The 26,140-nt window shown below is 43.8% G+C and overlaps 1 protein-coding gene and 1 long non-coding RNA gene across 6 annotated transcripts; both read left to right on the top strand.

Annotated features, from left to right (window-relative positions):
* Nucleotides 1–90: 90 nt before the first annotated feature.
* LOC116101950 (zinc finger protein 27) lies at nt 91–14,128 on the top strand. Of its 5 annotated transcripts, none has more exons than XM_031386012.1 (5): nt 432–500; nt 2,613–2,909; nt 6,941–7,039; nt 8,389–8,515; nt 10,603–14,128. In XM_031386012.1, exons 4-5 carry the CDS (start codon nt 8,404–8,406, stop codon nt 12,939–12,941), a joined length of 2,451 nt encoding a protein of 816 aa, XP_031241872.1. In that variant the 5' UTR covers nt 432–500; nt 2,613–2,909; nt 6,941–7,039; nt 8,389–8,403; the 3' UTR covers nt 12,942–14,128. The 5 variants fall into 5 exon arrangements, with proteins under 5 accessions (XP_031241873.1, XP_031241871.1, XP_031241872.1 ...); XM_031386014.1 differs by lacking the exon at nt 432–500 and adding an exon at nt 4,956–5,090 and having other exon boundaries at nt 2,896–2,909; XM_031386013.1 differs by lacking the exons at nt 432–500; nt 2,613–2,909 and adding an exon at nt 91–347.
* A 6,304-nt stretch (nt 14,129–20,432) lies between these two features.
* Nucleotides 20,433–25,369, top strand: LOC116101962. Its single transcript, XR_004122961.1, has 3 exons — nt 20,433–20,558; nt 23,099–23,147; nt 24,833–25,369. It is a non-coding gene; the product is annotated as an uncharacterized LOC116101962 (long non-coding RNA).
* Nucleotides 25,370–26,140: the final 771 nt, after the last annotated feature.

The following is a 26,140-nucleotide window of genomic DNA, read 5'->3' as shown; positions in this document are numbered from 1 at the left end:
AATCCCCTGTACAGCATGGTTTCTTCCAGCAGAGGGCAGGGTATTCAGAGTGGCAACTAGGTTTCCCAGTGTAACAGAACTCCTGAGTGGAGAGGAACTTCCTGTTATCCGATGATGCACAGACAAGGGCCACAGTGCTTGGATTTACATTCTTTATCTCAGTCTGTGTAATCTGGCTGGATAGCTAGTTCTCTGCTGTACGGAATGAATAAGTTTCAAAGATGGCGGCCTACACGGCATCTCTGGGCGCGGCCATGCTCGTCAATCCTCTTAAGGAATTGTGTACAAAAGCTCTACATACATATATACATATACACACGGGTTGTTGGATTCCTCCGGCAACGCAGGTAATGCTGAGCATGCGCTGTACTAATAACCCGGACTTTTTTTTTTAAAAGACCGGAAGTGACCTTAGTCCTTGAAGGTGGTTCCCTCCCCACCCCGCCCCCGCACTGCTTCCATTGAGTCTTAAAAGCAAGAAGTCTTTGGAGATGATTCCGGTTGGTTTCCACTAGCATTCTGTGGAGTCAGTAGTGTGTGTATACGTTGGGAGTTAGTGACCGGGTGCTGTCTGCTGTGTTGATGGTTGTCACTGGCAAGGATTTCTCCGATCAATAACGGGAGTTTTGGAGGAGGGAGGCTGGCCGAGTAATATGTGATTGGTGACGTGTGAGTGATGTTAGGGAATGTGATGAGTGGCCGAGGGTCTGTAACACCCGAAGGCTCCTGGGGTTTTTGATCAGTTTGCTTTTTAACCCGAAAGTTTAGCTTATTAATTTTTAGCCTTGGTTAATGTAAAACTTTACATTCTTATGTATTTACATGTGTAGACTTTTTATTGTTGTTTAAAGATAAATGGTTTTCTTTTTAAAGTTCGTTTTCTTTGATCCAGTAATCATTTGGAAATGCATTTTCTGTTTCAGATAACATCTCTGGGTAGTGGTCGAGTTGAAAGATGTTTTATGGTCGATAACCATAATCACTTTTCATAAATGTCACATTGCACAAAAATAATCATTCCTCAACTGTATTGTCATATATACTAATATATATAATCATATGACCTTACAGTTTTGTTTTTGTTTTTTGTTTTTTTGTTTTCTGGAGCCCTAGCTGTCCTGGAACAAACTCTGTAGACCAGGCTGGCCTGGAACTCAGAAATCCGCCTGCCTCCACGTCTTAAGTGCTGGTATTAAAGGCAGGCGTGCACCACCACTGCCCGGGTTTCCTTTTTTTTTTTTTAAACTGGGGATTGGACTCAGGACCTCAAGCATGCTAGGCAAATGCTTGAGCAATAGCCTCCAAGCCCAGCTCTACTACCTATTCATGCATTAAAGCTGTTTGTGTGTGGGGCAGCAAAGACTTGTCATGTCACACATCTGGGAGTCAGAGAATAACCTATGGGAGTTAGTTTTCTTTTTCTTCCCATGTGGGTCCCTGGGATCAATCACACTTGGGTCATCAGGCTTGGTGGCAAGTGCCTTTACCAGCTCCATCATCTTGTTGCCCACGCCCGTCATGGCCTATTTTATCATGTATTATGGTCTGTTTAGAAGTGTGTAGTTTATCTTTCTTAGTGTCTAGATTTCCTCTTATGTGTGCTGTGTATGGAAGCTTTTTGCTCTGCATATAACTAGATGCCATCTAGAACTTTGCTCCAAATTATGACATCTGGAGCAGAACTGTTAGTCATAGGCCAGGCCTGTGGTCCTGTCATGATATCCCCTCCTCTAGCTGCAGGGGCTCTTGGAGATGCTACATAAATGAGAAGTGGAAGATTAATCAAAAGCAGCAGTTGCTGTGGCACCCAAGAGGTTGTCATCTATGAAGGGGTGAGACGTTTAATATGATGTAGCTGTTTTGAGGGTCACTCATGCTCCTTTGAATACCCCCTCACCTGTGCTTTGTAAGCACGCATCATAAACTCATTGGTCTCACCACCGTGGGCTTGGATGAAGTTCTATATATGTCTGTCACTGGTCTAATCTGGCATGGTTAGACGTTAGCGTGCGTCTCCCCATGTAACAGCACTATTCGCAGCTCCTCACATAGCATTACACAAATACAGCCTCCAAGAATATATTTTAATATTTGGGGAGGGTCTAAAGTACATATATTGGTTTTCAGGCCTTCCTGAGTTTGTCTACTGCACAGGGTGTGAGGGTTGATTTCATTTGTTTCTTTCCAGGCAGAAGCCAGTGATTGCAGTATCAATTACAAAATGAATGTCTTGGGTATATCTGTTTTACTTTCTTTTTGCATTTATTTAGTGCATGTGTGTGTTCGTGTGCATGAGCGTGTGGGTGTGAAGGGAGATGATAGTCGCTGGGGCCAAAGCTCTCCTTTCATGGGGTGTGTCTTGAGGATGGGACTAAGGTTGTCAAAGTTGGTAGTAGGTGCTTTATCTTCTAATATGTCTCCCCAGGCCCAGATTTTCTTAAAATTTCTACTCTCCCAGCACTGTGTCTTGAGGGTAGCCCCTGGTACAACAATCTCAGCATAATTATGGAGACTAGTTAGAAGCATAAATTCTTAGATCCCTAGGCCTGCTGGAGCAGAAGTTATGGGCGTGAGGCTGAGAATTTTTAACTATATTTTGACAATCTCTCTAGATAATTTGAGTGCATACCTGCTCAAGTTTGAGAACGAATGCTCTGTGAGGTACCCGACATGTGTTTCAGTGGTGAATCTATAATGACTAAGGATTTGACCTTTCCGGGCATCTTGGTATCTCTGCGAGGCTCCACAGAACTTCTTCCTCACAGCTCTGACTGAACTCGTAGAGGACCACTAAGCTCTGGTTGCTGTGAGAACAGGGTCTATGCCCAGGGTGATCATGCCAACTGACTGGACTTCAACCCCAGAAGCTACAACCATTGGTCCCAGAGGATCCTGGGAGCTCCTGTGAGGTCAGGGAGTGGGGTCTTGGGGGTGGGAGTTCCTCCAAGGAGTAGATGCCCTTGATTTGTCCCAGTAGTCTCAGAGGAGAAGCAGATAGGCCACAGGAGCCCCTCAGGGAACCAATCTTGATTCATTTATGGAAAAACAAGAAATACCTGAGCAATGTCATCCACTCCAGAGGCAATGAGGGTGGACCATAATGAAAGACTGTTGTTATCAGCCCACTGTGTTTATCTGTTGTCTATGGATAAAATTTTTGGTAGAAATTACTTCTGTATAGGGGTTTTTTTTTTTAAAGATTTATTTATTATTTTTTTATTACAAGTACACTGTAGCTGTATTCAGATGCACCAGAAGAGGGTGTCAGATCTCATTAAGGGTGGTTGTGAGCCACCATGTGGTTGCTGGGATTTGAACTCATGACCTTCGGGAGAGCAATTTGTGCTCTTACACATTGAGCCATCTCACCAGCCCCAGAAATTACTTCTGTATAGGGTTTTTTTTATTGTTGTTGTTGTTTTGGTTTTTTGTTTTGGTTTGGTTTGGTTTGGTTTTTTCGAGACAGGGTTTCTCTGTATATCCCTGGCTGTCCTGGAACTCACTCTGTACACCAGGCTGGCCTGGAACTCAGAAATCCATCTGCCTCTCCCTCCCAAGTGCTGGGATTAAAGGCGTGCACCACCACCACCTGGTGGATTATTCTATTTTTAATAGCCCAAGAAGTCAGGATTTATTTTACAAAATGGTGAATACATTCCAAAATTAATGACATTTTCCTTAATTTTTCTTAGTTCTAACACATCCATGGGTTGCCATTCGAATTCCTGATAAGCCTGTGGATGGTGGTCTTTGTCATATACTAACTGGATAAACTAAAGTTTGTTTTCTAACAACCTTAGTTTGGCTTTCTCTATTTTTATCTTCTGTCTCTACCTAAGTATTTTCCCTAATTGATATTTTAAGCTCCTCCCTAAGATCTGTGGCCATGCTTCATATCTTTCCTTTTGTTGCTAAGTTCCTGTACTCTGCTCAAGGTTCTACTTCTACATTTAAAATTTTTTTATATTGCAATTCTGATATTCTGCAGTATATTCTATCCTGATTGATTAATTTTAAAGGGTTCTTCTCCAAACTTTGCTTCCAATCCTCATTATTTTCTCTCTGCTGCTCAGTCTGCTCTGTGAGCTGTTGTATCCTTTATTCTAGTATCTTTTCCAGCTCCTGTCTCCAACCTTCATTTTCCTCTCTCTGTTGCTTATCATGACCTAGAAATTGTTGTGCCTTTAATTCTAATGTTTCCGCTAGGCCATGTTGCCAAGTCTTAGATTTCTCTTACTGTTGTTCATGCTGCTCTATAAATTCCTGTATTTTCTGTTCTAGGGCCTGCTTCCATAATTTTATTTTATCTTTATGTTGTAATTCTGTCATTATAGCATCTACCTTATTTTGATTTACTAACTTTACTAAATTGTTCTCTAGACTCTGTTTCCATATTTTTTTGCTATCTCTTTGCTGTTCAGTCTGATCTAGGAAAGTCTGCATTTTTTGTTCTAACATCCTTTCCAGTTCCTGTCTCTAACCTTCATTTTCCTTTCTCTGTTGCTTATCTTAACCTATAAATCCTGTACTTTTAGTTTCAGCGTTTCCTCTAATCCCCTTTCTAAGGCTTGTAATTTTTTATTTAGGGCTCTGTCTTTTGAGAAGACATGGTAAACCAAGATACTTAATATTGTAATAACTGTAATTGACAAGGTGTCAATTTCCTTTAAATCCACACCGTTCAAAATATTATCCAAAAAAATATTATCCCATAAAACCCAAAAGGTATTTATTGTGTTTCTCATCTTTAAGTATCAATATATATTTCTTTATTTTCAAATTATAATTCTTTTTACTGGATCTGGAGCCTTTTGTACCTTTGTCCCCCTCTGCTGTTTGATTCAGGACACTGGAGTCCTCTCTCATTCTTTTATTTGCAGGGAGGGCCTAACTGTAGAAAGACCTGTGGCTTCTGGGCTTCTGAGCTGGCTCTCTGTCTTTTGTTTGGGTTGCAGCCAGCAGCATGTGCACTGATCTCAGGCAGTCTCCAGTGCAAGCCGTTGGAAGAGTGGAGAGTGGGTCTGGTTGTCCCATGTCCTGTTTAGACGTGGGGAATATGGGGAATGGAGCACAGGAAGACTCCCTTGGTTGTAGGTACCCAGATTAGCCTGCTGTGTCAGCCCCCAGGGTCCCTGGTCCCTCCCTAGGATCAAGGAACCCCAACCATGTTGCAAAACCAGCATTGCCCAAGCCCCAGCTCAGGTTGGAGTGCTGCCCCTGGCTGCTGTGGTCTTGCCTGGGGTGTGGGGAGGGAGCCTCTCAGGAGCTCTCCGTAGACCCCTCAGACCCACTCAGCTTTCAGTTCACACATTGCTGCAGTCCCAGATCACAGACCCAGCCATTTATTGGGGGTGGGGATAGGGGTAGACTATTATCTCTGGTTAGTTGGGTTCTAAGCAATACATTGGTGCGCCAATTTGTTGCAGTAATTTCCAGGTTCAATAAGCCTGTATAAAAACCACACAACCCAGATATTATATTTATAAGCCATCTGCCTAGACTGGACAGATCTATCACGACCCTCACTCATTCCCCAGATGATTGGACAGATCTCTCACGACCCTCACTCATTTCCCAGCTGTGAGACCCTTTGCTACTTGCAGTTTTTCCTGGCCATGTGGTTCTGTTCCTTGTTGGCCTCTACCTCTTCTTCCTCCATTCTCTCTCTCTCCCTTTTCCTCTCATTCTTCCCTGTCCTCCACCTGACCCCACTTTCTAAGATCCCCAGTCCTGCCTTTCCTAGGCTCTGGCCTTTATTTGACCAGTTAGAATGGGAAGAAGGTTCACATGAGAGAAGCAGAATTAACATCCGAATACAAACGGCACCAGGGCAACACACAACATTTCCTCCTTTTTGTCCAATTAAAAGACTCTCTTCTCTTAGATATAAATTGAGCACTACCATCATAGTTATGCAAATTATAAAGTATAATGTACACTTGTATATTATATTTGTATTTGTGGGTGTAGAGAGAATCTCTTGTGCACTGTGTAAAAGCCTATGGCCAATCCCAGCACTTGGGAGGCAGAGGCAGGTGGATTTCTGAGTTCGAGGCCAGCCTGGTCTACAGAGTGAGTTCTAGGACAGCCAAGGCTACACAGAGAAACCCTGTCTTGAAAAAACAAAAAACAAAAAACAAAAACAAAACAAAACAACACGCCTACGGCCAATGAGCTGAGTCAGGAAATAGGAAGTGGGAGTTCCAGCAGAGAGAAAGAGAGAGAGGGGAATTCTGAGAAATAGTCAGGCATTGGAGATTAGCCCCAAGTTCTAAGGAGCAGACATAGGCATGAACCTAAGAAGAAAGTAACCAGCTCTGTGCCATGCTTAGAATACAATAAACTGGGTTATTGAGGTATGAGCTAGGCAGGGACAGAGCAAAGGTTTTAGCCTATGCATTTCTTCATATTTAAGAAGTCTCAGTCATTCTTTCAGGGAACTTGGGCTACATTAAAAAATACACAAGTACAAGTGGGAATGAGAGCTACTACATTTGCACAGTGCTCAGACATTACAGAGTGGTCTTGGGCTGGTCAACTGCTGAGGTGACCACAGGGAGTCTTTAATGTTTCCTGTCTGTGAGGTCATGTTGTATGTAACACCATGGAGAATACCATGATCCAGATAATATCATCAAACAGCTCCTTGCAACACTGAAACCCACATGATAGCGCCAGGCCCAGCTGTCAGCAGCTGCTTTTCTTCTTACTCAAAAAGAAAGGGGTGGGAAAAGATTGGCTCATAAATAGGAACCCGAAGAAACCTACAGCTACATATTTAGGAACAGGACTTTGAGATGAAAGCCACCTAAGACACTGAAGGATGAGTTTTACTTGTAACAGTAATAACGGACAAAGAGTGTAGCAACAGGTTTGGAACTTTGGTTTCTTTAAAAAAACATGGAAATGTTGTAAGAGTGTGTTTTTGTTTTAATCCCAGGTGTGGGATATGGAGCTGCTTCAGACTGTCCACAGCAGCTGATCAGCTTTGCCCTGCGCTCTAGCAGGGGTGGGATTTTGCCAGCTGCAGACAGTTTCTGTGAGTGTGTAACATTTGGGATTCTGGGGATTTTTCAGAGGGTCTATAAATGCTAGGGCCCCAAAAGGCAGGGTGGGTTGTAGGTTGTTGGTTGGTTGCGGTTTCTTAAGTAGTCACGGGGGTGGGGGGAGAAGAAGGAGGAATTAGATATTCTGATTCCAAATATCAAACTTGCCCCAAGAAACATGATGCCCCTAATCAGCAGGAAGTAGTCTAATGATTATGCCAGCCCATTTCCCCTCTATCCTCCTGTGTCTCCTAACTAGTGTTAGGGTAGAAAAAAGAGGTGGAAAAGGGTAGAAGAAAGACGAACCCATAAAGTAGCAAAGGCCGAATAAAATCACAATATTTATTTATCAATGTATCTCTAAATAAAAATGAACAGAGATCACCACTGGCCCATCTGTCTGCTAGCCCACTGTCCCCAAGACGGCTTCTGTTGTATCCTACCTATGGCACCAAACTATTGTAAAACCTTCCTGTCTGCCCCTACAGGTCACCTGCCATACCCTGTCCTTCAAGGGCTGAGCTGAAGTGGTGCCCAGGCCTCTGGAGCAAGCCATACCCAGCAAGATGGGGGTAGCACCCTAGGATTGAGGCTTTAGATTTCTGCCTTGTTCCGTTTCCTGTTTCTGTGATAAAATACCTTCACTAAAGCAACATACTAGAGAAAGGGTTTATTCGGCTCACAATCACAAGTTACAGTCATCCAGTGGGGATGTCAAAGTGTGAGGAACTTGAAACAGCTAGTCACACCTGCAGTCAAGAGCCAAGACTTTGCTCTTTGCTCTGCCTCCCCATCCCCATCCACCACTTCTGCAGTCCAGGATCCATTACCTAGGAAAGGGTACAAATCACAGTGGCTGCTGTCAATGAACATAATCAAGACAGCCTCCCACAGGCCAACTGGATCTAGACAATCCCTCACTGGTACTTTCTTCCCACAATTCTAAATTGGGTTAGGTTGACAAACTTAACCGTTACAGTGTCCAAGGTAATAATGGTCACTGGGATCTTCTTATTCTCCTGGCTTGGAGCTGACAGCTACTAGGGGCTTGGAGGGCAGTGGCAAGCCATTGAGGTTTTGTTCTGTCACGGTGACCTTCCTGGGCTTCTATGACGTCCCCTAGCCCCCTTCTTTAGTTCTTTCCATCAAAACACAGTAGTTGTTTTGTCACTTTGTGGGATGAGTGTTGCAGTTTCTACTTGGCCATCTTGCTGGGCCTTTCTCTGGGGCTTTCATGAGTGAACTGAAGACAAAACAAAAACCCATGCTCTTTATTTCTAAATCTGTGTGTTCTCCCCGCCCCCCAAGTGTGTTTACTCTGAACAAGAATTTGTTCTTACAGGGATTAGTGTCCTTCATGGATGTGACTATAGATTTCAGCAGAGAGGAGTGGCAGCATCTAGACCCTGCTCAAAGGAGTCTCTATCGGGATGTGATGCAGGAGACCTACAGCCACCTGCGCTCAGTGGGTAAGCAGAGTCCCCTTGTATCAGAAAGGAAGCCTCACTGAACTTATGCTATTCTCAGATGGATGCCTGCTTTGAGGCATTTTTGTTTTGTTTTGCTTTGTTTTGTTTTGCTTTGTTTTGTTTTGTTTTTCGAGACAGGGTTTCTCTGTGTAGCCCTGGCTGTACTAGAACTCACTCTGTAGACCAGGCTAGCCTCGAACTCAGAAATCTGGCAGCCTCTTAAGATTCCTTTCTTTATTTGTGTGTGTGTCTTGTGATCACACTCTCGAGTGTGTTCTCCAGGAAAGCGCAGTATCTATGGAGGCCACAAGAGGGCATCAGGTCCCCTAGAACTGGGAGAGTGCCCAAGCTGGATGCCATGAACCAAACCTTCAAGTTAAGAGGAAGTGCTGGTAACTGCTGAGCGGCTCTCTCCCGCCTGGCCTTGTGAGCAGGGTTCTTTATCTACTTTGACCAGTATAAATATCCTGTTCTGAGAGATACGTAGTTACTTCAGAACACACTCTCACTGAACAACAGGACTGTTGACTGGGCTTTGAAGCCGAGTTGGACCCAGTCCTTTATCATTTTTCCATGGACAGGATATCATGTTTCCAAGACAGAGGTTTTCATACTGGGGCAAGGAGAGGAAACATTATATAATGAGAGCCCATGCCAGCACTGTGTAGGTGAGTGAGTGTGGCCCATTTAGGTGGGAGGCAAGAGATGCCCAGCAAAGCTGCTATCTTCTTGGCGTTACATTCCTTGTGTGCTAATCTACCTCATTCTTTTATTACTCTTTTTTTAAAAAACAAACCTTTTTTCTTCACACTTTCCCTATGTTGTAGTCTTTATTTATGTACACTGGTCTTTAAGAGTCTTTCTTTCCTAATTACTTCGAGATATACATATTCATGCTCCTATACACCCCGTTCCTTCTTTCCCTGTGAGATGCTCCATCTTTGCCCCAGCTAGCTCCCTTCCTGCTGTTTTCCTGGCCACTGCATGAGATTTCTCATTGCTTCCAGCTTCCTACATCTTTCCTCGAGCTTATGACCTGGGGATCCTTGACACTTGACCTTTGGCAGTATCTGCCTGTTGTGTTTGACACTTTTTTTTTAAAGCTCTAGGTATGTATGTATGTATGTGTGTGTATGTATGTGCGTGTGTATGTATGTGTGTATGTATGTATGTATGTATGTATATGAGCACACTGTCACTGTCTTCAGACACACCAGAAGATCCCATTACACACCATTGGATCCCATTACAGATGGTTGTGAGCCACTATGTGGTTGCTGGGAATTGAACTCAGGATCTCTGGAAGAGTAGTCAGTTCTCTTAACTGCTGAGCCATCCCCCCAGCCCCATGTTTGACATTCTTAATCACCTTTTATAAAGCTTCATTTTAATCCTGCCCTAGTGAATCCACATTTGACAGGGTCTGTCTTCCTGGTTAGTTGAGTTTTGTTGTTGTTGCTATTTTATTACTGTACTTCACTGATAAGGCCTTCATTTAATTATAATTAAATTTGTAATTATAAATGTATACCTTTATATATTATATAAATGTAAATATATAAATTTTAATTCTAATTCTGTCTTGGGTTTATGATAAGGTGGTATATTCCCTTTTTTTTCCTCTTTGGCTCACATCCCCTTCCCTCCTGCTATGGGTCACTGATTTATATAATGGAGACATATAAAAATCATCTGTATTAGAAAGTTTAAAATAAATTAGAGCCATGTAGCGGTTCATAGGCATGTCAGCTTTCTCTGTGTCCCTTGCTTTTTGCTTTACTTTTCTCATATCTGCCTTACATAACTTATCTCCCTGGCCTGATGTATTGTATACCCGGATCTTTCTTGTCCCTCACAACTTTCTTCATCAAATCAACTCCCTCCCCTTCTCCTCTGTGCTTGTCTTGGATGAGCCACGTGTGCCCTGCCATCTAGCTGCACTGTGAACTAAAATCTTGTTTCTCCTTCAGAAAGGAACTTGGCTTTGCAACTGGGAGTTCTGAAAAAGCCTCCTTGCACATCGAGCAAGAAGGCAGTTTTGCTTTTATTTTGTTTTTAAAATGATGTTTTCTCATATTTCATTCTAGAGGAACTGCAGCAGATTGGTGACCAGAAAAAGGCCTATCAGCAAATGGGACATAAATCAGGCAGCGATATGGTTTTCATAAAGAAGACACTGGATGCAGAGAGTCAGTATGGATACACGGGCATCAGGAAGGTGATCCATGTGAACTCCTACATCGTTCTCCCTCCCAAGAGGCCCTGTCCCCGGGACCCACCTGAGCATGAGCTGAAGCATAATTTAGCTTTACAGACTCATAATGAACATAATGGGCCGAAGAGAATTAAAAAGATTACTGAAATTGGTAAAATTTCATCCTATATCAACACTGAACATATTCTAACAGGAGAGAAATTACGGGACCATAATCAATATGGAAAAGTCCTCAGTTATGAACAAGTACCTTTTCAATTTCAGAAAATTCATATTGGGGAGAAACCATATGAATGTGCTGAATTTGGAAAGATTTTTACCCAGAAGTCACAGCTCAGAGTACATGTGAAGTCTCCTTTAGGAGAAAAACTCTATGTGTGCGTTGACTGTGGGAAGGCATGTTCTCAGAAGGCAGAGTTCCTCGCACATCAAAAAACCCACACTAGAGAGAAGCCCTACAAATGCAGCGACTGTGGAAAGTCCTTTTTCCAAGGATCTTCTCTCTTCAGGCACCACCGGATTCACACTGGAGAGAAGCTCTATGAATGTAGCAGTTGCGGGAAAGGCTTCTCTTACAACTCAGACCTCAGGGTACATCAGAAGATCCATACAGGAGAGAAACGTCACAGCTGTGTCGACTGTGGCAAAGCCTTCACACAAAAGTCCACACTCAAGATGCACCAGAAAATCCACACCGGAGAGAGGGCCTATGTCTGTATTGAGTGTGGACAGGCTTTTATCCAGAAGACCCACCTGGTCGCACACCGAAGAATTCACACTGGAGAGAAGCCATACAAGTGTGATGGCTGTGGCAAATCCTTCGTTTCCAAGTCCCAACTCCAGGTCCATCAGCGAATTCACTCCAGAGTGAGGCCCTGTGTATCTCCCGACCGTGGGAAAGCCTTCAGCAGCAGTCCCAACCTCCTTACCCGTAAGAAAGTTCAAATGAGAGAGAAGTCGTCCGTCTGTACTGAATGCGGGAAGGCCTTTACCTACAGGTCAGAGCTAATCATTCATCAGAGAACTCACACCGGGGAGAAGCCTTATCAGTGCGGGGACTGTGGCAAAGCCTTCACCCAGAAGTCAGCCCTCACCGTGCACCGAAGAATCCACACAGGAGAGAAGTCGTACGTGTGCGTGAAGTGCGGGCTGGCTTTCGTCCAGAAGGCGCACTTGGATGCACATCAGGTAATTCACACCGGAGAAAAACCTTACCAATGTGGTCACTGTGGGAAACTCTTCACTTCTAAGTCTCAGCTGCACGTGCACAAGCGGATTCACACGGGGGAAAAACCGTACGTGTGCGATAAATGTGGGAAGGCCTTTGCCAACAGGTCCAATCTCATCACACATCATAAAACTCATACAGGGGAGAAGTCCTATGTCTGTTCAAGGTGTGGAAAAGCCTTCGCTCAGAGGTCAGACCTGGTTACACACCAGAGAATTCATACTGGAGAGAAGCCATATGGGTGCAGCACCTGCGGGAAAGCCTTTACGCAGAAGTCACACCTCAATATACACCAGAAGATTCACACCGGGGAGAGACAGTATGAATGCCGAGACTGTGGGAAAGCCTTCAACCAGAAATCGATACTCATCGTGCACCAGAAAATCCACACGGGGGAGAAGCCCTACGTGTGTGCCGCCTGTGGGAGAGCTTTCATCCGGAAGTCCAACTTCATCACCCATCAACGCATCCATACTGGCGAGAAACCTTACGGATGCAGCGACTGCGGGAAGTCCTTTACCTCCAAGTCGCAGCTCCTGGTGCACCGGCCAATCCATACCGGCGAGAAACCTTACGTGTGTGCGGAGTGTGGGAAAGCCTTTAGCGGCAGGTCAAACCTCAGTAAGCACCAGAAGACCCACACCGGGGAGAAGCCCTATGTGTGTTCGGAGTGTGGGAAGTCCTTCAGGCAGAAGTCAGAGTTGATTACACACCACAGAATCCACACGGGGGAGAAGCCTTACGATTGCAGCGACTGCGGGAAATCCTTCGCTAAGAAATCCCAGCTCCAAGTGCATCAGCGAATCCACACCGGAGAGAAGCCTTACAGGTGTGCTGAGTGCGGGAAGGCCTTCACCGATAGGTCCAATCTGAATAAACACCAAACAACACACACCGGAGAGAAACCTTACAAGTGTGTAGTCTGTGGGAAAGGCTTTGTGCAGAAGTCAGGGCTCAGCGTGCATCAGAGTGTTCACACCTAAGCAGTATGAGAAAGAACTCACCGAGGACCTGTCTTCCTGTCATTACTGTCTCTGCGGAACAGACTAGTATGTGTTTTATTGTAAGTAAAAATGCCATGTAATGGTGTCACACGTCACTGCTCAGAAAAGGATCTCAGAGAAGGCACTGGATGGGATTGTGGGGCAGGACATGTCTACTTGCCGAGAAGAAATTGCATCAATTTGACACATAGAAGCTTTCTCATGGAAGAAAAAAAAAAAAAACCACAGTGGAACACTGTTATCAAGTTCTTCACAAAAAAGATCATGTCAACTCATGTTGATGCAAAAATCCTGTTGGTGGAGTATGTATACTGCCAACTAGTTTAAATATAATGTGCACGACAGGGATCATCTTCTCTTCTGTCACTTGTGTGCTGCCGACATTAACAGACCTGTGGGTGTGTCTGCATTCTTGGTCAGAGCTAACATATCTGGCATATCCAGTCCTTCTGTTGAGAGACATACACTACAGGCCTGGGTATGGCATTTCATGCCAGTCATTCCAGCCTTCGGGAAAAGCTGTGGCAAGAGAGTTATCATGAGTTCAAGGCTAGTCTGAGCTACAGGGTAAGACACTGTCTCAACAACAAGAAGAAGAAGGCCACAGAAAAGCCATACCCTGACACAAACTTGAGAGTGTACGTGGACTCCCCGTCATTTACAGCAGGACTAGTAACAGACTTTATAAGCTACTAGTACTCTTTCTGTCAAAAACAACCAACACGTCTCCTACCTCAAGTATCACGTCTTTTGAATTTCCCTTACCCTCAGGAAGGCTTGAAGTAAAAAGGTTGAGATCATCTGGGTCAAATTAAGACCCTTGTCCCAGTTTTCTGCCTCTTCAGTGATCTCCTAAGTCAGCTCATTAGAACAGCCCCAGGGTTGGGATAGCTAAATGCCTGCGTGTACATAGGCTGAGCAGAGGCTGCCATGCTCTCAGCGGCCATTGGTTAGTGTGTCCTCAGCTAGGTGCGGCGCCTCAGTGAGAGCCCCTCTTTGGAAATCACCTTGATGTACATTCATAGGTATAGTAATGAGATGCTAAACCGGGTTGAGTCCCTGGCTTACTGAGGATGGGAGGAGGGGAGAAACACCAAGCAATGCTGCCATGGTTCTCAACCCCCCCTAACTCTGCGACCCTCTAATACAGTTCCTCATGCCGTGGTGACCCCAAACCATATTTCATTGCCACTTTATAACTGTAATCTTGCTACTGTTATCAACTGTAGCATAAATATTTTTGTCGATTTTGGCTGTCAAAGGGGCCCTGACCCACAGGTTGAGAAACACTGGCTCACCACATGCTCTGCCCACCTCCATGTGATTCAACCCACAACACCCTTCTCTCCCATGTTCCTCAAACACAGCAGTTGTCTTCTGGCTTCAGGGCCTCTTCAGAAAGCACAGTATGTTTTATCTGGTAGCTTGGTCCAGCATGCCTTTCTTCCATGACACCTCCACACAGATCCTCCCTGCCTGCTTGGCTTAAACTTCTAGCCTCTCCTTTGTTTTACCCTCTGAGGCCCCCCTGCCTTGTATATTTTACTTAGTTGTCTTTCGTTAACTCTAGAATGCTTTCCCTGTTTACCATGACGAGTATACACTCGTGCCTGACTGTGTGTTATGGAGATTGACCCTGGCTAGTCATACCAAGTCCCTCCGATGTTTTCTATTTGACTGTAGAGGAGGGTCCAACAGAGAGGGCCAACTTCCCTCCAACATACCAGACTTTGCCTCCAGTCTTTACCCGATGCTAATTTGCTTAATGAAAGGAAAACTGGGAAATATGTAGATACTTCTTCCTAGGATTCGCTGCCATGATTCTAAAACCTCAAAGTGACTGGGGAAGAATTTTTAAAAGCCCACTCATCCTCACCTCTACCCACACCGTTCTCTTCAACTCCACCAACCACCCAAATGGGAGACCTTTATCCCACTTCCCAGGGTACCTGAGTCAGTGGGGGGAGGGGTCAAGAAAAGATGAAAAGTCAGGCGGTCAACCGAATAGGTAGTAGAAGGATCCAGATAGAGCAGTGCACGAGAGCTGTGGGCATGGGCCCAAGGTCTGACACCAGCAGTGATGTCTAATGACTCTGGGCTTTCCTAGCAACTGCCTCTTCTCACCTCACCTGAAAGTAGGATCATTGGAGGTCAAACTGACTTAACATGAGTCACAAGACAGTAGCGCGACCTGTAGAGCCCACTGGGGGGCTTCTTGTTTAGATTTCTAGATACACTGGGATAGATGTGACCACAGTCTTAAGGCCCAACCCTCAGGTAGGGAAGCATATTTTGCTGCAAATTACTTTCAATTATTTATCATGGCAAAGTTTACTTGAGACACGCATGTATACATAAATACATATATACATACATATATGTCACAAGTGTGTGTGTGTGTGTGTGTGTGTGTGTGTGTGTGTATCACCATGCCCAGCTCCCCCCACTTAACCCACTGAGTTTGATTAATACTACCCTCATACATAGAGGCACAGGCCTTCCACTGGAGCATCGGCAACCTACCGCAGGCTGAGGAAGAGACACCTTCCTATCAGCAGCTGTCTGTCATCTGCTGTAGCTACTCGGCAGGGGGGTGTGCTTCCCAAACCCCTCTCTAGGAGTCACTTTGATGTACACAATAAAGTGTGAGGCAGAGCAGAGCAGTGGTGGTGCACGCCTTTAATCCCAGCACTTGGGAGGCAGAGGCAGGCAGATTTCTGAGTTCAAGGCCAGCCTGGTCTACAGAGTGAGTTCCAGGACAGCCAGGGCTACACAGAGAAACCCTGTCTCGATAAACAAAACAAACAAACAAAAAAAGTATGAGGCAGATGAGTAAATTTATCCACCATTATGCTGTCTCGTGGAAGAAGTTCAGTGCCCCCAAAATGCCTCTACATCCTCCTGTATGTCAATTTCTTTCTTTTCCAATTATTGGAAACTTGATTGTGTCCATAGTTTTGCCTTTTCCAGAATGGTATGTTGGAATCACAGAATGTAGACCTTTTAAATCTAAAAGGTCTTGTTTGACTAATATGCATTTAGGTTTCCTCTGTCTGCATGAGAGGACCGCTCATGACTCTAGTGCTGAACAATCTTCCCATTGTGTGGATATGCCATTTGCTCACCTAAGGACATCTGGGATCGCACCATCCCTGTATGCAGGCATTAACAAAAGACAACCACAATACTTATGTTAGAGAATATGAAAGTGTAGGAAGTACTGAGAACCCACCTTTCCACTTAGCTATAAACCATACTTACTGAGAGCTGGAGACATGGCTCAATGGTTAAAAACACTATTCTTAAAGAAGATCTAAGTTTGGTTCCCAGAAGCCATGGTGGGCAGCTCACAACTACTTGCAACCCAGTTTCAAGAAGATTCTGCGCTTCTGTTTTTCATGGGCACCTGCACTCAGGTGTGCACGCGCATACACAATTAAAAATAAGTCTTGGCAAAGAACACTGAAATTGGAGAGAATAGTAGAGGTGGAATGAGGGGAGGAATTGGCAGAGAAGACATAGGAATTAGATTTAATCAAAACAAGCATATATAAAATTCTCAAGAAATAGTAAAATAAAATTATTAATAATTGAAACATTTTTAGACCATATATACAAAGGATTTTTAGTCACTAAAAATGAGAGCATTAGGACACAGGAATAGGGTTAGTGAGTAAGAGCCCTTGTTGCTCTTGCCGAAGACTCAGTTTATTGTTAAATTCAGTTCTCAGTACCCACACCAGGGAGCTCACAACCATCTGTAACTCCAGTTTTAGGGACTCTCATGCCCTCTTCTGACCTCAGTCACTTAGCATGTACATACTACTCAGAGACAAATGCAAGCAAAAACCCACACACAGAAATAGATCTTACATATTTAGCTTATTTATATGTATTATATAATAAATATATATTATATAATAAATATATTATATAATTGTGGGTTTTTATCTATCTATCTATCTATCTATCTATCTATCTATCTATCTATCTATCAAGAGCCTCAGGCTGATCTTTGGTACAGAGAAATCCTGAAACTTTTTTAGATTCCAGTAAGCACTGGAAAATGAGAAAATTATTGTCTAACATTTTGGCATTATAAAATTTCAGGCCAGGTGGTGATGGCATGTGCCTTTACTTCTAGCACTGGGGAGACAGATGCAGGTGGATCTCTGAGTTGGAGGCCGGCCTGGTTGACAGAGTTTCAGGGTTAGGAATTATACTGTTCAACCATAGAAAAGAGACCCTGTAGGATGAATTTAGGCTTCTCAGCATCAGGGTGGACCTCTGCTGGGCTGAACTCAGAATGGCCTTGCAGAAGAGCCTCTTTATTGTTACTTAGAAGGTACTTTTAGCAAGTCAATTTCTGCCTACCAAAACTTCTAAGAGTTGTCTAAAGGAACCATTATCTAAGCAATTCTCAGCCATATCCGACTTCCTGGTTTGCCAGGTTTGTCTTAGAACTAAGTTACGTAGAGGCTCTGAGAATCCTTTTGGAAGAGCAACTCTGTAAACTTCAGATAATCACTGACTATTTATAAAAGGCTACTTCAAATCCTAGGTGCCATCATTCATGACAGATACAATGGCTCTGCTCAAATTCTGCTACAACACAATATGTTCCTGGATAGCCAGATTACAAATAGAAACTCTGTCTCAAAAACAAAACAAAGAGAAGAAACTCTGTATCAAAACCAAAACCTAGCTCCTCAGTTAGGGGTGGGACTGCATGCTCAACTCTCCTTTCCATGCAGGGATTGAGTCTGGCTTTACTGTGCAGGTTTTGCTGTGGCGTCACAATCGCAACTATACTGTGCCTGACTCTTACCATTCTTTCTGCCCCCCTCTTCCACAGTAATATAATCCAGGACCTTGAGAGGACAGGGTGTGGTACATATGTTCCATTTAGGGATGAGTATTCTGCTCCTTTTCTGTTTTTTCCTGCTCCACACTTTAGCCAGTTGTGGGTGTTTGTATTAATTGCTACACACTGTAAATAGAAGCTTCTTTGATGAGAGTTAAGTAAGAGATACATTAATCTATGGATATAATAGGAAGTTAGGAGTTTGCTTAATACTCTGTTCATTTAGCAGAGTATTTGTAGTAGGTTCTGTTGCATGTAATTCTAATAAGCCATGCTAGCTCTTTCTCGAGAGCTCTGCCGGAGCTCCCTCCATCTCTTGCGGCTAGCTCCACCAAGCTGCCCCAATCTCAGCCTCACCAAACCACCACCTCTGATGCTTTCCTATGAATGCCAGGAACTGTGTTCCCTCTCCACTGGCCAACTACCCTGTGGCTAGCTCAGCCAACGTCTGCCCCAGTCGTGCCTTTTCTCCTGCCCACCTGAGTTGCCACAGATGGAAATCACCAAACAGCCTTAATATTTAAAACTAGCTGGATAACTCAATGGCTGGGCAAAGAATCTATTGCTCTAAACTCATCAGCTATCCTATATCAGAATTCTGCTGGTAGAATCCTTTTTTCTTTTGCCCAATGATTGGCTTCTGCCATCTATCTTTATTGACACAATCAAGAACCAATTAAGGAAACGACACCTCCACCTACAAGACTTCCCCAGGGTCTATGACTTGTCCAGCTATAAACTCATGCCTTAATCATGGCACCAGTTATGGGTTTCATCTTGTGGAGCTGGTCTTAAATCCAATCAGAAAGTGGTTGGTTATTAGGATGTTTGGGCCAGAATTGCACCAATAGGCCTGTGTTACCAGGCCAGTCATTATGTCATTATTGTAGCTGACAGGGTTCACAGTCGGGTAAGAGTTGATGATCCCATTTCTCTGCCAACAGTACATAACATCATCCAGCACCATGAAAGCCAGCCACAGGGATGAAGCTTCCAAGTGAGTATCAAAATGATTTCTCTATATTGTGTCTTCAACAACAGGGTCTTACCATCAAGTTCTAGACCAGCAGTTCTCAACCTGTGTGTTGCATCACATTTGGGGGCCTATTGACCCTTTTATAGGGTTTTCATTGTATCCTGGATATCACATGTTTAGTATGATTCATTACAGTAGCAAAATTACAGTTATGAAGTAGCAATGAAAATAACTACATGGTTGGTGGCATGGTTACTGCAGCATGAGGAATTCTTTTAAAGAATCACGGCATTAAGAAGGTTTGAGAACCACTGTTCTAAAGGTTAAAACAAGAGTACTGGCAATAGCCTGTAATGTCTGGGATTTCATTAGAAAAATTTAAAAGTCTATTTGTGCGGTTGGGAATGTAGCTTAAATGACAATATACTTGTCTAGCATCTACAAAACCTTGGGTTCAATCCTAGTATCCCATAAACTGGACATGAATTATCCCTGTAATCTCAGCTCTTGGGAGGTGGAGACAGAAGTCTTAGCAGTTCAGAGTCAGCCTCTACTAGATAGGACATTTGAGAGCAGCTGAGGCTACAAAAGGAAAAAAAAAAGTTTGTGCAACAGAATGAACCTACAAACTTAAAGATACAAAAATTGAAAGATCAAGTTTGATCAAATGAAAGATTAAGCAAAATGTCAGGCCTGGTGGCACAAAACTTTAATCTCAGCACTTGGGGGAGGCAGAAGCAGATGATTCTCTTTGAGTTCAAGGCCAGCTTGGTCTACACTGTGAGTTCCAAGATGGCCAGGTCTCAAACCGAGCAAGCAAGCAAGCAGGCAAGCAAATGAACAAACAAAACTGATAAAGCAAAATGGACACAGCCTAAAATACACATCGTCAAATGGCTCAACAGATACATTGTGGGAGACACTAGCTCCAAAACCAGTTAATAGATTGAATGAAGCCGGGCAGTGGTGGCGCATGCCTTTAATCCCAGCACTTGGAAGGCAGAGGCAGGTGGATTTCTGAGTTCGAGACCAGCCTGGTCTACAGAGTGAGTTCCAGGACATCCAGGGCTATACAGAGAAACCCTGTTTTGAAAAACCAAAACCAACCAATCAACCAACCAAACAAACAAACAAAACCAAAAATTGATTGAATGAAATCCCTTTCAAAGGCTAGCTTTTTTGTTTGTTTGTTTTTACAAAAATATAAAATTTCATCCTAACACTCATGTGAGTTGTCAAGGAACCCTCCTGAATTGTCAAAACTGCCTTGAAGAAGATTGGATGGTCAACAATTCTTTGTTTCTGTTGGTTGGTTTTGTTTCATGCAGAGTGTACTGTAGCCATCCAGGATGGCCTCAAGCCTGCTATGTAGTTGCGGATGGACTTGAATTCCTAGTCTTCTTGTTCCACCCCTCAGCTGCTGGGATTACAGAATTATGTCACCATGCTAGGCCACCATCCCTTTGAGGGGACATTCCAGATCCAAACTATAACAGGGTCCAACATGCTAAAGTGGTGGCATTTCTCACCTAGCATGTACCATGGGCTCCTTGCTTATGGCTCTCCGGGTGGGGAAGACTTCTCTGGGGTCCAGAGGAGTGAGCTGTCTATTTGTTTCTGGTAGACTGCTCTTACCTAAGGAGGGCATCAGAGCTGTGAGAAGAATCCACAAGCCTGAGGAACTATCTGTGTATGTGGAACATAAGCAGTGGACTGGAACAGGGCTCTTCCTCAGAGTTGTGACCAAGCCATCTCAGTAAGTCAACAGATTCTCCAGGGCAGGAAGGAGGATTAAAAGAAAAGAAACAATTAGACGACATTGTAGCATGAGCCCAACCAGTTCTGAGGCTGAGGCCAGTTAAAATTTTTTTTTCCCAATCTGCTTTTTTTGTTTGTTTGTTTTTTCTTTTTGTTTCTCAAGACAGGGTTTCTCTGTGTAGCCCTGGCTGTCCTGGAACTCACTCTGTAGACCAGGCTGGCCTAGAACTCAGAAATCTGCCTGCCTTGGCCTCCCAAGTGCTGGGATTAAAGGCATATGCACCACTACCACCCAACCCAATCTGCTTTTATATCATTTTAATTACGTGCAAGTAATAAGGTCAGTTCTAAGTTGAGGGACAAGTAAGACAATAAACACAAATAGTCAAGGAACAAGCCAGGCAATGAACAAAGTCCCGTGATCACTCCTGTGGGCTTATCAGAATATCCAAGATATCTGAGCCCTGTCCTAGCCCAAAGTCATATTCTTGCCCGTAGCCTTCTTCTTTGTTTTAGCCTAAAATCAGATTCCTGCTTGAGCTTACTTCCCTGTCCTAGCTCAATGCCAAATTCCTGCCAAGTGGCCCCAAAAAGCTCTCCACAGGCTGGGCAGTGGTGGCGCATGCCTTTAATCCTAGCACTTGGGTTGCAGAGGCAGGTGGATTTCTGAGTTCAAGGCCAACCTGGTCTATAGAGTGAGTTCCAGGACAGCCAGGGCTACACAGAGAAACCCTGTCTCGAAAAACCAAAAAAAAAAAAAAAAAAAAAAAAAAAAAAAAAAAAGCTCTCCACAGGGTTCTCTGACCTGAGTGTTTGGCCTTTGTGGCAGTTGTGATATTTTTTTCCTGTTGCAATTCTTGTTTGGATTGGATTTATAAAGAGCTCTGTGAGTTGGGTAGTTTATTTGGACCAGCAAGGATATGCAGTTCCTCTAATCTGTTTCCTGTGCCCTAGACAGCTCTCCTCCTGACCCTACCTGCTCTTGGGGGTTGGGGGTGAGTTGGCACAGAGTCAACAACACAGACTCCAGGGGTAGGTAAGAAACATGACAGCAAGCTCATCTGAGCACTGCTGCAAGCTCCTTTAATACCCTCCATCCATGCTCCCATTGATCCCAAGAAAGTAACTACTCTAAATGGCAGTTCCTGATTGGCTGGCATTGTTTATACCAACAATCCTTGGTCTCTCAGGCAAGTCCTGCAGAAGACGCTTTTTGGCTGCACAGCCCCCAGTGTTTACATAGAGACCGCCTTGCCATTCCTGCTACATATCCACACTTTTTTTTTAGATTTGACAGCCTAGTGGGAGCCAGGGTGCCATTGCCTCGACATTGTTGACCCCACCTCGGTGGATTCCCAGTAATCTGGACTGTGCCTGTCTTGGGTTGTCCTGTCTTCCAGGATCTTACCTATCATTGACTACTAGCCCTCAAAGAGATACCACTCAGGAGGCATGTCACACAAGGGGGAGATGAGGAACAGCCTACATGGTAGTCTCACAGATCTCTGCCACCCATGCTTTGATCACTTCCTTAAGCGGACTACAATCATGATTTTCAAGAGCCATCAGCACCTGGAGGGTCTCCTTATTTATGGACGCTGCCTGGAGATATGCTGTGCAAGACACTTAAACAAAATAATTATTAGTATGACAATTCCTCCCATCATAGCGTAAGTGGCTATCTACGAGCTACATATATCTATGCATAAATCTTTCTCAAAAGAAGCCAACAATACTGTCCCCAACAACAGTAGTCTCTCAGGGAATTCAGTTTAGACTAAAGAACAGAACAATCAGGAGTTGAAGAAGGCATTCACTACATTGTTTTCCATTTCCCAGAATGCAGTGATGGGGAAGAAAAATACAACATGGACACACTGTTGTAAACAAATGCACAGGCTATAGCCAGCTGACCCATTTTGCCACTATATTCTGAATCCATCTGACAGCTGGGAGTGATTTCCCTTGACTGAGCACTAGGGTTTACTGTGCCCTCCATCTGCCCTTGCCTTTCCAGTCCCTTATAGAGTCTTTGCCCCCTCTGTGTCACCCTCATGAACAAAAGTTAAAATATACCATCCCAAGGATTCTTATTTATTTTATTTATGAGAGTACACTGTCACTTTCTTCAGACACACCAGAAGAGGGCATCAGATCCCATTACAGATGGTTGTGAGCCACTATGTGGTTGCTAGCAATTGAACTCAGGACCTCTGGAAGAGCAGTCAGTGCTCTTAACCACTGAGCCATCTCTCCAGCCCATTCACACTTCTTAGTGAAGAGAAAATGTGACTGCCATAGATTTGAGTTTTCATTCCATCTTTACACAAGACAGCTCCAGTTTAATGACCAGTCTTGTCATAGGTCTGGATGGGTAGTGTGGGGTGAATAACCTTGATGTAGGAACAAACATGGTTTTCATTCCATCTGAATATTCCCTTTCATTATTACCATTTGGTTTCTATTTTGCTGCTTGTGGTTGTCTTACAGAATCTAGTCTCCTGGCTTCCACATTTTTTGCTTGTTTTCTTTTTTCAGGTAAGGTCTTGATTTGTTGGAGGATGACCTTCCTTCACATTGTATTAAGGTACTATCCTCTATTTTCAGTGCTGGCAGGAGTTTGGTATTGCCATTTCTATGGCCCACCATGGAAGTTTTCTATTTGTAAATAATTGTCCTACAACACCTTCCAAAATGACAGCCAGGCAGCCCTCAATGCCTTAGGCAACCAAAGAGATGGACCAGGCATTGTCTTACTGCTGATTGGCTATAATAAAAATTTGATGACCAATATGTGGGATGGGAATTATGGGGGCGGAACTTCCAGGCACATGTAGCGGCAGGAGGGATGCCAGTGGAGAGGAGACAGAGACTTGAAAGGGATAAGAATGGAACAGAAGGGAGACCAGAGTAGGGTATGGGGGTAAAGAGCTAGCCACATAGTGGAGACACAGTGTCTGAAAGTCGAGTTATGTTAGAAGATAGCTGAGAGACTGTCCCAGCAAAAAGGCCTAAAGCTTTAAATTATATAGAAATCTCCACATCTATATTATTGAACTGCAAGTGGGTTTGAGAAAGCCATGCTATAATATGTAACTTTATCTGCCCTAAAATCACAGAGATCTCTGTCTCTCTAGTGTTGGGACTAAAGGAATGCACCACACGTCCAGCATGGCTTTCAGAGTTTTCACCCAGAAAATAGGTCCTTGTGTGATGAGGACATGTGGATATGGGGTAGTGGTCCAAGGTATGGGCTTACTTATTTAAAAAGTAAAGACCTTAGCCTCTAGAATAGTCCTTATGGTCTAAATGTTCCCTTACTCTTCTTGGAGCACCCTAGGCTCTTAGAGTCTTGGCCTCAACTGTTACTCTCTGAATACATGTTTACCATTTCCAAAATAAGCTGTTACACTTTCTGTCTGGGACAGTCTGGGACCCACAAGACACCTGCCGTACCCTTGTAGAAGTTAAGTCTGGTTCTTCCTCCCAATCCCATGCTCCTAGAAATAAGACTCAGACTCAAAATGTATTTACAAATACCTTGGCCATACTGCTAGGTTTTTCTTATTAGATGATAACTTAAATTATCCCATTTATTCTAATCTACATTCTATCATATGGCTGGTTATCTGTGCTAAGGTACCTGAGTCCATCTCCTTACCTCTTCCCCAGGTGAATCTCCCACCTGGTTCTATCCCAGAATTCTTTCTCCTCCCAGATGTTCCACCTCCTATTTCCTGACTAAGCCATAGGCCATCAGATTTATTATTGACAGGTGCTACTTCCTTGCAGACATAAGCTATTCTTTCCACATACCCTGTATCCTGACGATACCCATATTAATATTTCCTTGAAGTCTCTTAGCACCAGTGGCCCCTGAGGATTTGGTACCAGCTTAGTGTCTGTTTTAGGCCAAGATTGAAGGGAGGCACTTGACATGGGCTCTTCTACAGACCCCACCTCTGAGTGGTAGGTTTTAGAAAGGGAAATGGAAATGGATCACATCATAATAAGAAGTAATAAGGTAAGGAAGGTAATTGTCCTACTGAAAGATATGAGCTAGCAGAGATAGCCAGGCCTCAGCTGAATTAGCATGCGTCAGCAGGGCCAATAGGAACACCAGAAGTTCTCAGCTGTGCCTCTCTCAGCAAAGTGAAGATCAGGAAAGACTCAAGACCAGCAAGTGTACAGTTAGCTGTACCAGCAAGCCTGGCCTAGCTGAGCCAGGCCTCATGTACAGTCCGTTGAGTCCTACTTATAATCCCTCCACAGGTCTTGTCTCATCTGACATCATTTTGCCAATCGGCCCCGAGTCCTTCAGCAAGAATCCACAGCACACCACCTGAAGTTTTTTGGTATGTTTTTCTATATGGAGACTCTATATGCAATGTAAGGCTGACCAGTAGATGTGTGTTGTTAGTGAAGAATCTTTTGTCACATGTCCTTTTATATGCTTGTTTTAGCAAAACATTTTTTCTGTGTCTTCTTTAGCAAAACTTTCCTTTACCACTCTGTCTTTACTCTCTTTCCTGTGTCCACTTTAGCAAAATGTTCCTTCATGTGTTTGCCCTGGCAAAACATCATCCTGGCTTTCTAAAGAATGCTTAAGTTTCCACTTCACTCTTCTTTTGCCTTTGTAACATTTAAAGAACCCGGCATGGGTTTCAAATAGCTCCTCTGTGATTCCAGATGCAGCTTTCAGTTTCGTTAAGCCTAGGCTTTTGACTTCTAGTCTTTTGGTTTCTCTCTTAACTCTTTAATTCCCCATTTTAATTAATTTTGCTGTCCTTGTCCCCCACTCCCACTCCCCACCCCCTACTCCAGAACCAGGGTTTCTCTGTGTAGCCTTGGTCATCCTGGAACTCACACTTAGATCAGGCTGGCCTCAAACTCAGAGATCTACTTGCCTCTGCCTCCTGAGTGCTGGGATTAGAGGTGTGTGCCATCACCACACCTGGCTCAATCTTTGTTCTTTACATTCATGCCCCTAATGATCCCATTCTACTTCAGGATTCTGGCTATGTATAATTAATAACTATTACATTATACTCAGTCTGGGGTAATACAAGCTGCTATACATCCAACTACATAGTCAATATTTTTGTAAATATTTTTGTTAAAGGGTCACAGCATTGGGAGAGTTGAGGACCCCTGCTCTAGCCCATCCGCATATTTAATCTTCAAAGAAAGCTACACATCTTATCATGCCTTTTGCTTAAAACCCTCTGATGGGACCATTTCACTCAGAATAAAGTAAAAAAACTGCTTACAAGATTTTGTAAGACACAGCCCCTGGCTGTCTCTCTGACCATCTGTCCTATGACACCCTTGAATAGAGTTCCTAGAAACCCCGATGCTCCACAACACACACATGTCCTGGGAATATGGGACATATTTGTCTGATGAAATTCAGCATTTGAGGATTTTGATGGGAAAACACAAGTGTAAAAATCCACATAGGAAAACCCCTCCCTGGGATGTTCTTTCCATAAACTTAATTTTAGTCTTTCTGATCTTGGCCCTGGTTTTTCTTCATGGACTCTCTCTCTCTCTCTCTCTCTCTCTCTCTCTCTCTCTCTC

This window comes from Mastomys coucha, unplaced genomic scaffold (genome assembly GCF_008632895.1).
Source record: "Mastomys coucha isolate ucsf_1 unplaced genomic scaffold, UCSF_Mcou_1 pScaffold21, whole genome shotgun sequence".
Classification (NCBI taxonomy): domain Eukaryota; kingdom Metazoa; phylum Chordata; class Mammalia; order Rodentia; family Muridae; genus Mastomys; species Mastomys coucha.
The sequence above is the reverse complement of the archived record's forward strand: the minus strand, read 5'-3'. Positions and strand labels throughout refer to the sequence as shown.

What these genes read in the sequence shown, in the direction of transcription:
- LOC116101950 (XM_031386010.1), top strand. An exon ending in CAGCCACCTGCGCTCAGTGG is followed by an intron (nt 8,516 to 10,602) that starts GTAAGCAGAGTC and finishes ATTTCATTCTAG; the next exon opens with AGGAACTGCAGCAGATTGGT.